The sequence below is a fragment of the Phoca vitulina genome, unplaced genomic scaffold (genome assembly GCF_004348235.1).
Source record: "Phoca vitulina isolate PV1807 unplaced genomic scaffold, GSC_HSeal_1.0 scaffold3, whole genome shotgun sequence".
NCBI classification, from domain to species: Eukaryota; Metazoa; Chordata; class Mammalia; order Carnivora; family Phocidae; genus Phoca; species Phoca vitulina.
Window position 1 is genome coordinate 89,049,389 of NW_022589706.1, and position 12,006 is coordinate 89,061,394.

The 12,006-nt window shown below is 39.7% G+C and overlaps 1 protein-coding gene across 4 annotated transcripts in view; it reads left to right on the forward strand.

Annotated features, from left to right (window-relative positions):
• UGT8 (UDP glycosyltransferase 8) overlaps positions 1-12,006 on the forward strand; it is an 85,410-nt gene that overhangs the window by 31,255 nt on the left and 42,149 nt on the right. For all 4 annotated transcript variants that reach the window (XM_032401084.1, XM_032401082.1, XM_032401083.1 and 1 more), the window contains exon 2: positions 2,707-3,530. In XM_032401084.1, coding sequence (XP_032256975.1) covers positions 2,709-3,530 — 822 coding nt within the window. In that variant the 5' untranslated portion in view covers positions 2,707-2,708. The remainder of the gene's footprint in view (positions 1-2,706; positions 3,531-12,006) is intronic.

The window sequence follows — 12,006 nt, forward strand, 5'->3', positions numbered from 1 at the left end:
AAAAAAGAAGAAAATAGCAGGAGGGGAAGAATGAAGGGGGGGAAATCGGAGGGGGAGACGAACCGTGAGAGACGATGGACTCTGAAAAACAAACTGAGGGTTCTAGAGGGGAGGGGGGTGGGAGGATGGGTTAGCCTGGTGATGGATATTAAAGAGGGCACGTTCTGCATGAAGCACTGGGTGTTATGCACAAACAATGAGTCATGGAACAGTACATCAAAAACTAATGATGTAATGTATGGTGATTAACATAACAATAAAACATTAAAATAAAATAAAATTGTCAAGACATAGAAACAAAACAAATGATGCTTCTTTGTTGGTAATCAGTATTTTTTCATGAAGATCTAGTAAACATTATTTTTAGAAGATATTTTGTCACACAGATATTGGTATGTTTGCATAGTTACTTTTGGAATCTATATATACAGAATGTATGCACTTTTTCTGACCTTATATTAGTACTGGAACCACTAGTACTAAATTAACTTAGCCACATGTTAAAATTTAAAATTCAGTTCCTCAGTCACACCAACTACAGTTCAGCTGCTCAATATTGGATAGTGGGGATATAGAACATTTTCATATTCACAGAAAGTTCTATTGCACAGTGCTCTTCTTGAACATAAGCAGTTGTGCATTAAAAAAACAACCATTTTCTGTGGTTTTTTTTTTTTTTTACTTCGTAGTAACTACTGAAATAAAATACTAAAATAAAAAAGGAAGAACAGAATAAAAAACTCAGTGAAAGGATTTGTTTCCCTACTATTGGTTTTGTGTCTTAGTTATTTATGATAGATAAAGCAGTGGTTTTAACTGTAGCTGAATGAACTGTGCGTTCAGTGCTCAGCTAGATGCAAAACACAGTGGGCGGAGCAGTTCCTGCGCCTGGTCCATCAACCGGTCTGTCTTCGTGGGCATGCAAACAGTGACAGGTAGTAGTAATCACAGCAGCAGACTCTAGCTTCTGCAATAACTGTATTTGCATAAATCTCATCCCTAGAATTAAGAACAGGCCTACTGAGAATCCCTAATTTTTAATTCCTTGGAATTGGAAGGCTGTACCAGAGAGACACAATAGAGAGACAGTACAGTAGAATAAAGGCCCGGAAAATTTCCTCCAAGATTGGCTATTTAATTTTTTTCTTTATTGACCTTGTAATTATAGAATAAACTTACTTGATTGCTATAGAAATAGTGTTTTCTCCAAATTTATTTTTTTAAAGCCCTCATTTAATTCAAACAACATTTAACATAGGCTATACATGCTTATACGTGCTTTACTTCTGTTTATTCTTAATGATATAGTGTCAGCTCATCCAGAAATAGTTTGAATATTTCCTTGGAGTGAGAGAGGGAAAAGGCATCTGGAAATATAACGCATTTCATAGTTTAATCTTGATATTGGAAGAATCTGTCATTTGCCTGCTGTTGATTTCTTTTTTGTTTTTTTAGGTTGCTTGCAGTAGTTGAATGTGGAGAAGGTGTAGTTGCTTAAACTGCATTTAGATGGTGGGAATTCATACGAGTAGGGTGGCTAATATGTGATAATGAGTAAAAATGGGTATTGATTTGGTAATGTGCATATAAATCTATTTTAAGTTGTTCCTTCAAGTATAAAGATCCAGTTTGCATGGGTAGCTATTGTTTAGATCTTTTCTCTACTTGGAGGCTAATTTAGAATCTGAGTAAAAGCTATACTGAGTAGGGTAGGGGGAGTTGGCGCACTATATAGCCCCCACAGGTAGGGCACGTATTTCTAAAAAGTGACAGAGGACGACTCTAACTGTTGTACCTAATCTCCTACCATGAAAGGGTAGAAGTGATAGGTGTCACGTGTACAGCCGTCATCTAACTTGCCCTTTGCACCTGAGTTTCAGATACAACACAAAGGAAGTGTGGTCTGGGATATACTCATTCATCATCACTTCTTCCATAAGCATTTACAGAGATCCGGTTAACTCTCTTGAATTTTTCTATTAAAAGTTTCCCATGTAATGCCCTGAAATGAATTGGCAAATTGATAGAGATTACATAAATAGAGACTGCCAGGATATATAAGGGTATTTAGGTAAAGGGGAAATTCACATTAAAGGTAATTTTTCCTGTAGAAAAATGTCTTTTCTATAGAACCGTTACTTGAAAGGATTATTTTTTATTTTTTAAAACGTAACCTTTCTTTGGTATGCTTTGGTCTTAATTGGAAATGTAACTGCTGTGATAAAATGATTTAAAAAGAGATATACATGCTAATGCACCCAGAAATCAAAAATCTTGGCTCTTCTTCCTGGGATTAACGTTGATGTTCAATTAAAAGATAAACAGATGTTTCATAGATACCTCATAGCGATTATGCAAAGAAGAGAGATCTTTGGACATTCCATGTTACAGAAGTTTTATTTCAGATTTTCAAGAATCTAGTTCTCAAAAAAAAAAAAAATCTAGTTCTCTAGTATTGATGCAGTGCGTGCTCTGAAATGGATACATTTTAAATATATTTCAGTTTCTGTCCGCTTTGCTGTCATGTCAGTTCGATACTCTAAAAAATTTAATCTTTCAAAAATAGGTAATTAGAACAAATATCAGGATACTTTTACACCGACTAAGTATTGGATCATGAGATACTTCGAAAAAAAGCCTCTGTGATTGTTTTGAATGCTAAGGATTGTACTTTGTTTTAAGTAGTTTTCTTGGTTCTCGTTTCAGCTATGAAGTCTTACACTCCGTATTTCATGCTCCTGTGGAGTGCTGTTGGGATGGCGAAGGCTGCCAAAATCATCATCGTGCCGCCAATTATGTTTGAAAGCCATATGTACATTTTCAAGACACTAGCCTCAGCCTTGCACGAGAGAGGCCACCGCACAGTGTTTCTTCTCTCCGAAGGCAGAGACATCGCGCCATCTAATCATTACAGCCTCCAGCGCTACCCAGGGATTTTTAACAGTACCACCTCGGATGCTTTCCTGCAGTCCAAAATGCGGAATATTTTCTCTGGGAGATTGACAGCAATCGAACTGTTTGACATACTGGATCACTATACCAAGAACTGTGATATGATGGTTGGCAACCGTGCCTTGATTCAGGGTTTGAAGAAGGAAAAGTTTGACCTGCTGCTGGTGGACCCTAATGACATGTGTGGATTTGTGATAGCCCATCTTTTAGGGGTTAAATATGCTGTATTTTCAACTGGCCTTTGGTATCCTGCGGAAGTGGGTGCTCCTGCCCCATTAGCTTACGTCCCAGAGTTTAACTCACTCCTCACAGACCACATGAACTTGCTGCAAAGGATGAAAAATACCGGCGTTTACCTCATTTCCAGATTAGGGGTCAGCTTTCTGGTTCTTCCCAAGTATGAAAGGATAATGCAGAAGTACAACCTGCTGCCGGAGAAGTCCATGTACGACTTGGTCCATGGGTCCAGTCTGTGGATGCTGTGTACGGATGTGGCACTGGAGTTTCCGAGACCCACTCTGCCTAATGTTGTGTACGTAGGAGGAATCCTCACCAAACCGGCCAGCCCACTACCAGAAGTAAGGTTTGCTGAACTCCTTGGTAATCTTTTCTAAATATGAAGGTCAATTTATCAGCTTTGATTTTTGGAAGAGATGGGATTGGTTATTGTTGGCTAACAAGTGCTGCTCTCAAAAGTAGCTAAGGCGGTAGAGCCTACTCTGAGGTCCCTTCCCTTGAGGATGCGCCGTTCCCTTGGAGCACGTTCCTGCTTTGATGGAGCGTTTCTACGATGCTGAGAGGCCATTCTGCCGTATGGTCAATAGACGGGCTGGGAAGTAGACTTTTGATTAAGTAATAACTGTAGGATGTGAGGAGAGTGTAGTTAGCTTGCTTTAATGAGCGTAAGTGGTTTTGCTTTTAATTAAACACAGAGTTCGCTCTATTTTCTCCCAGATAGCACAATCACCGACCGGTCTCCATGTCTAGATCAGGTTCAGTGAAGTCAAATAAGCAGAAACCATGTGAAGAGAGGTTCTTCTTTCAGCAGTCATAGCCACTAGAAAGCTTATGTCCAACAAGAAAATTAGGTAGTCACTTCTATCAAACTCGGGAGCCAACTAATTTTTAGTAAGCAACTGTAACTGTTTTAAAGAAATCCTGCCCCATTGCGATTTCATTTCAAAGACGGCATTGATTGCACTTGAACAAAACCCTGTCTCCTAAGTCAAACCTAAATTCTTTTTCTGATTGAGCTGTCAGTGAATCCCTTGTGTTCTCTTCTCCATCCTAGTTTGTTTTGTGTTAGGTAACTCAAACTCACAGGAGCCAAACTGGAGTATCTGTCGTCGTAGGGTTTTCTTACCTCAGGCTGGCTCTCTGGGTTTACCCTCAACATCTGATGGCATTTACCTGGAAGCAACAAGTTGTTCTATGATTTTGCTCTTTACTGAAACTCTTTCTACTCTTGAAAATCTGAAAAGACACACAACAACTCTGCTAAATCTCTGGTCACTACATATCAAAAAATTTGCCAGAGGCTTGTTGAAGAGCAAATCCAGATTTTTTTCATTTAGGCATCTGATAAGGACAATCACTGGGCAGAATTTTCTCATGGAGAAATAATGTGATTGGAATATGTAGTCAGTAGGTTTTTCTAATCCTTTGGAAGTACTTTTAATAAATAATACCTTGATATATTTCACATAAGATGAAGAACTAGAGCTTGCCCGATTTGGGGCCCATACCACCCGAGCATTTCATACCTCTGGTGCCAGCGGAGGCTGAGGGCATAGCTCTCTCTGACGTCAACTGTAAAGGATAGGAACTAATCTCAGCCTTTCTCAGCCATTCCTGAATTTAGCCAAGCCCATTTCAAATCCTTAAATACTCTCTGCCAGAGTCACCGTGTGTTGTATTAACTCCCTTTCCTAAAGATAGGGAAAATCAGATTGAGAAGGAGCTTCTAAAAGACTCATTGATAAGCAAGTCTGTCTTTACTCTGAGTCATTCAGAATGTTACACAGATCAGCCCCGTTCCTCCAGGTCTTCATTTTTTCCCAACCAGAACGCTGCCCTTCTGCCTTGCTCCTTTTGTTTCTGTTTGGGGGCTGTCTCCCTTCTTTAGCCACCAGATTGAAGAAGGAATGGATGATAAAAGGAATGTTCTGATGAATCTTCAATCCCTGTACATTTGTCTTGAATTGCAGCAACTTAATACATAGCATAAGTACAGAATAATATTTTATATATATTTTTTCTATCCTCTACCCTTCATTAAGATACATAGCATGTGAGAATGCTTCTTTTTTCCCTATAACCCAAGCTTATCTTTTCCCCCATGGGTCCCTCTGCCCGTTAGTTTCACTATTTTATTTTACTTTTAAAGCATCTTTTGAGTGGTTTTGGAGCCTTATGTAAGGTTATTACCCAAAATGTTTTCTGATTTGCATAATTTCTAGTTTTTTTTTTTTTTAAGATTTTATTTATTTATTTGAGAGGGAGAGAATGAGAGATAGAGGGGAGAGGGTCAGAGGGAGAAGCAGGCTTCCCGCTGAGCAGGGAGCCCAATGCAGGACTCGATCCCGGGACTCCAGGATCATGACCTGAGCCAAAGGCAGTCGCTTAACCAACTGAGCCACCCAGGCGCCCCATGCATAATTTCTAGTGGATACTGGCTTGACTTACCTTGTGGGCTTCCCTGTTCTTTTTTCCCTCTTTCGGCTTTTTGTAATGATTCTTTTGAAAATGTGCTTTTTATTTACAATGACCACTTTGGCTGTGCTGGTGAGATCACACACACACAGATACATACAAATATGGCATGTGCACGTGTTTTATATGTAGACCTAGAGAAGTCTGTTCTCTGAAAACATCTTAGGCCATAAGTGTGAAGGGTCATTTTCATTTCAGTATGTCATTTACAAAGTTTTTCACCAGAGAGTATTTTGAAGCATGAGGTGTCTTACCCTTTCAGATATTTCTTACTCTGGTGAGGCTTTATATGCTTAGGAACACATGTGTTCCTACTGGGATTTCTCTAGTAGATTTGTCTGATACGATAAACTGTACCTCAGGGTTCTACAAGTTAGTTTCTCAAATGCCTGTATTATTCACAGGTCATGGTTGTGACACTAAAATAATAGGGCCTAGCAAGTGACCGTTTAGAACACATGATTCACTAATAACAGCTTAATTGTTAACTGCCTAGGTATCTTACACTGGAAATGGATTAGGTTTTCCAGATGTCTGGAAATGATTTGGCAGTGGGATTTCATTTCAAAACCTGGGATGAAAGGGTACAGAAAATTTCTAAAAGACACTTTTTAGGAGCTTTCATAATGTTTGAGCTCAGAGAAACTCTAGAGAGCATCTAGTTCAGTTCTATTAATTTAGTTTATCCCCCCCCCCCACCTCAAAATACAGAGAATAGGCCATTCATTTGTCACTTAGGAGATTCAGAGAGTTTGGATGTCTCGTCCAAGGCCATTAAGCTAGTTTGTGGCATAGCCAAGTAAAATGTGGATTATTTTGCTGTGATTGGAGATTTTGTCAAGATGCCTACATCTCTTGTTACTCATATCACTCATTTACACATTTATAGTGTATACAAAACTTCAGAGACAAATATTTCTCGGTTCTTTCTTTGATATCTCAAGGATTATGAGGATTTAAGGTGAGAGTCAAATTTTAAATCATGCATACTCTTACTTATGCTTTAGAAATTTAATAATAGCAATCAGCCAGAATCCAAATGCTTTTGATTACAAAGTATTTGTCTTGGCATAAAGTGAAGCAGTTGTGTGCCTTAGTAATACAATCATTTTAAAATGCATGTTAGCAATGTGCCTACCTTATCATACTGTTTACTACCTGACTGCCTAGAGTGTGAGTCCTTAAAATGTGTCAATGAAGGAGAAGAGGTCTGGATTGGATCACATCTGCTCTATTATTGAAGGGCGGCAGAGAACATGAATATACATTTCTTTAGAAAAGAACTTTTGCCTCCGCCAGGAAGGAGGTCTGTAAACAGGTCCCTATTTGACTAGGTCCTTTAAGTATTAAATGTGAATGAAATAATATCTAACAGAGAGCCATTCTAGCTTTTAGCAGTTTTATTGGGGGGGGGGGAATAATAGTACAACCAAAGAAGAGTACATTTACTTAAGGAGTCTATTCATTTTTAAAATTAACGTATTTCAGGTGATAATTTTTAAATGATTTCTCATTGACTGAAATGACCTGACCCTGCCAGGCAGCTGATCTCTCCCACTTTTCTGCTTCTACAGCCCCGAATTATTTTTGCACTTAATAGATTGTACTTTAACTATTGGTTTTTCACATGGCTCTCTCCCTAACTAGAGTGTGGATGCCTCAAAGGGTGGATCCTCTACTTAGTCATCTTTGTACCCTGAGTATCTGGAGAATGGTAGGAATTCAATGAGTGTTTAAGATTAAATGAACTGCAACAAAAAAAAAATTTTCAAAAAAAAAAAAAAAAATAGGTTTCAGCTAGTACAACAATGTTAATATTATGGCCATTATCTGCTTATTTTTTTTTAAATGACTTAATGTGTGGTTTTATTTCATATTACACAAATATTAATCAAGCAGCCAATAGTCAGATGCCAAGCATTCTAAGACAAATTCTCTTGAAGATAGTTTCTCAGATTTTTAGTGTATCGAAGACTTGACTGCACAGTTTGTAAACAAATGCAGATTTTCAGGCTAAACTCCAGATTTTAGTTTAGTAGGATTGAGATGGAGTCTAGGAATCTGCAAATTACTGGCCAACTCAGTGATCCTGACAGGAGACAAAGAGATCGCTATGGAGTTAGCCATACCCTTATTTCTTATTTGAACCGGATAAATGGATAATGGGTACAACAGAATGAACATGATTAGACAATCCAAGTAGGGGCAAGAACAAGCCAAGGTGCTTTAGCCTAGTTTAAGAGGTTCAGATTATTTTAAATTTATGTCCACATACCATCCCAGCCACTAAGCAACCCAACATTCCAGGCTAAGTTATACATAATGTTACTGATACTGACAAAAGATCATCATACGTTACTCAGTTGGTGAACTGAATGGTCTCTACTGTGTCCCCAGTATGCACACGACCAGGGTTAGTAGCGTAAATCAGTTCAGCTGTTGCTGTCATGAAAAATGTTCTGGGGTGATGAGGTACTCATTTGGTATACTTCAGGGGTGCTTTATTGCCAGGCTAGTAGTATAAAGGGCAACTACATTTCACCAGTTGTGGGGACATTTTTAATTTAGGGAAACGGTCCTGGGGAAAGATACAGATAAGAGATAAACAGAGATAAGAAAAAGCGTGAGGCCAAGGACAGGGTCATGAAATACTCACTGTTTGTCCTTTTGTTATTGCCAGAACTCCCTCACAGAGAAGGGTTTTAGGGAGAATGAGACATTGAGCAACAGATTCATTAGATTAACTACTTGTGAGCTGATCAGGTTATGAGAAGAATAGCTCTGAGGAGCAAAACAATGGCTTTCTATTTTCAGTTTTTATTGATTCGCCTGGAAGCCATTGCTTACTATTACATATGGTAATGGAAAGCGGACTTCCCCAATCATGAGTGAAGTGTCGAGCCTGAGAAATGGGACCAGAGTCGCTGGGGCTAACAGACTTGATCCAGGATTATAGCAGATGTGGAAAATTAAGGCCATTTTAATACCATGTAACATATAAATTATGTTATCATGAAATATAAAGCTAGAGATGGGATTATAACCATTGTACCATGTTGATCAAAATGTCCGCTTTTAAATAAGTGTCATTTAATCAAAATATATATCCTTCATAGCTGGTTCCTTATTTTAAATACCAATCACTCACAAAGAACTTTGTAAAATGTCTTCTTCTATATAGTACTTCTGTGCTGTTGGTAGCTATGTGGGGATCAGAAAATTGATAACTCTAATGTTTGGAAGAGACTAATGATTTCATTCCAATTACTAATTCTGAGCTTAAATAGTTACTACAACATGGTAGCTGGGCAGAAAGGATAGATTCACTATGGGAACTCATTCACATAAAATGTTGTTGCAGATATTTCTTGCAAAAGTTTTATAGGTTGATCATATATTTTGTCTTTATTTTGTGGTGAGAAACCAGATTACCTTGCTAAATGAATCTGTCCAGGAAGTAAATCGGGCCCTGTTAAAACCATCAATAACTTAGTGTTCACCTCACTGATAGGATAATTTTCTGAGCATCCCTGTAGTTTTAAAAAGCTTATCAGTTGCTTCTGGAAGCATTTTGGGTTTACAGAGATTCCCTGATATGATAGGAGACCCAAATATAATTGGAGTTGCAGAGTCTGATACGATTTTTAAACACTCTCCTCCCTCTGCTATTACGTATTTAAGCTTTAGGATGCCCTACAGAATTGTTCGTTTAGATATTAATTCAAACACTGGCCATGTCAAGGGAAATATTTTTAACCGATCATCTTTACGAATTATAATTTTCATCATTAATTGCTGCTGGTACTAGGTTTTTGGTACAATATTTATCGCAAATGCTCTCATTCTAAACCAAACAGTTCTGTTTTTGAAATTAAAATCTCTACTGTCAGTTGAGTTTGCCAGACCGACTCCTGAGTGCAGATTTTGACGGAGAGCCTGGAGCTTCTGAAGTCAGTGTCACTGGAGACAAACTACCTAATTCATAGTTTTGTTTATGGAATTTTTTTATACCAACTTTCCAGGAGCTCGTGGCAGAAGTAGCGAAGTGGGAAAACATGGGCTTTTTCAGCCAAATGGTCTTGACTTTTAATCTTGGCCTTAATAGGACTCTTGGATGAGGGCGTCGGCCTCACTTAAGTGAGGATGGCAGTGCTTACCTCGGAGGGCCTGGTAGAGGAGAGCCAGGGCAATAGCCGGTGGGGGCAGTTCTTGCCTTTATTATTGTTTTAGTAACTCTTGTCATTTAAGATGAGCTCTAGGGGCGCCTGCGTGGCTCAGTCATTAAGCGTCTGTCTTCGGCTCAGGTCATGATCCCAAGGTCCTGGGATCAAGCCCCGCATCAGGCTCCCTGCTCCATGGGAAGCCTGCTTCTCCCGCTCCAGTTCCCCCTGCTTGTGTTCCTTCTCTCGCTGTGTCTCTCTCTGGCAAATAAATAAATAAATAAGATGAGCTCTAATTCCTGAATCACTCTCCCTTGCTGTTTTCCACATGGCGAATAGAATGGTTTCAAGGGCGAAGGAGGCATGCGGAGGAAGTCTCTATGGCTTCTGCTCTACTTATTTTAGGAGTAGGCACTTGGTCCTTCTACTTCTGTCTTGGGGATGTTTATTTCTCTTTCCTTCATCCTCTCTCTCATCCTCTTTCCCACGGAAATAGAAGGAAGATGACGAGTGAGATGTGTGGGCATTAGCCCATCTGACTGGTAAGAAATTAGCAGAAGCAGACAGGTAGGTATCTTTCTCAAGGGTGAGAGTTATGGGGTAGCTTCATGGTCCTCGGGAACGCTGGCTTCTTTAGGCTCAGTGATCTTGTCTGTGGTGTTTCAGTCTTTTACATGGAGGAGCTGGGACTCTAGCCCCTGTTCTGCACACTCTACCCCTGTCCGTTTTCCTACCTCTGTGCTCTCCATTCCTCAAGGAGCTTAGGGCAGATAAATGGCTGCCCGCCTTCTAGCCAGAGACTCTCCTCACATTCTCCTCCACACTCAGACCCTGTAAACTAACCCTGTTAGATGAGATGACCTGGAAACATAAGGAATAAGATAAAAATAAATTGAAGGTTTTCTTCTGAGATCTAGAATGCAGACTCAGCAACCAACCCCAGTCTTTATCTTGACTTCTTTCTATGTCTCTGTATCTTGCCCCACTTGTATTTACTCTCCTCAGTATTGTTTAGATGAGAAGGCCTTGACATTCTTGTTAAAACATGGGTTGTAGGGCCAGTTAGTGGGCCTGGGAGGGGCATACTAATTTGCGACAAGTGCCCAGGTGATGCTGCTGCTCGTCCGAGGACCAACCGTACTTTGCAGACAAGCTGTGTGATCTCTAAATTCTAACTATATTATGTAATATATTTTGCATGAGAATCAATTTCTTTCTGATCATTTTAGGTTTTCTCTCTTCTAGACATCTAGGCCATCATGAGGAGCAAAGCCAGCTTGACACTGTCTTTTTCACTGCAGAGTCCTTGTAGAACTCTTTCATGGGTGGGGCAGTGAGAAGCTTTTGCATACCACAGACGGATGGCCATTCATGAAAGGGATAGATAGCTATTTTGTTATGCATCCAGTGCGTGTTTATCGGCAGCCTAATATGTACCAGGCACTGGGCTAGCGATATTAAGTGCAAGTCTCAGTTTCTCTGTGCCACTTAGACTGTAAATGATTAATAAAGATGTAAATAAATGAATAAGATCCATAATTTCAGCACTAACGTGTTGTGAAGGAAACCCACCAGGGTGCATTGATAGAGAAGAAGGAGTCTTCTCAGGAGATAAACTAGGGCCTTACGAGAAGTTGGAGCCAGCCATGCAAGGAGAACATTCCTGTCAATGAACACAGCAGCGCAAGGTACATTTTGAAGACCTGAGAAAGTTAAGTGAGGCTGAAGAGCTGGAGGCAAGGGGCTAGGGCAGGGTGGCTCAGGGACATGTTGACCACTGAGCAGAGATCATCTCACAGAAGGCCTTATATGCTCTAAGGGATTTGGGTTTTATTCAGTGAGTTTAAATATGCTTGCATCTGCTTTTAGAAAGAATTGCTCTGGTTGCTTTGTGGAGAAATACTGTTAGAAGGGGAGAGAGAAGACAGGAGCATCAGCTGAGTGAATGTTGCCTTCACTCAGGAGAGAGGTGGGCTGGTGAAAGGGATGATTCCAAGTATATTTGGGAGGTAGATTTAACTGGAGTGGAGTTGGGTGAAGGGAATTCTAAAAAAACCAGCAGGTTTCCTGCTTAAGTAACTAGCAGAAGACATTTCCTTAATGGGAAAGCCTGAGGGATGAGTGGGTTGTTAAGAGAAAAGGCACCGCTCAGTTTGGGCATATTGAATTTGAGAAACAGGGG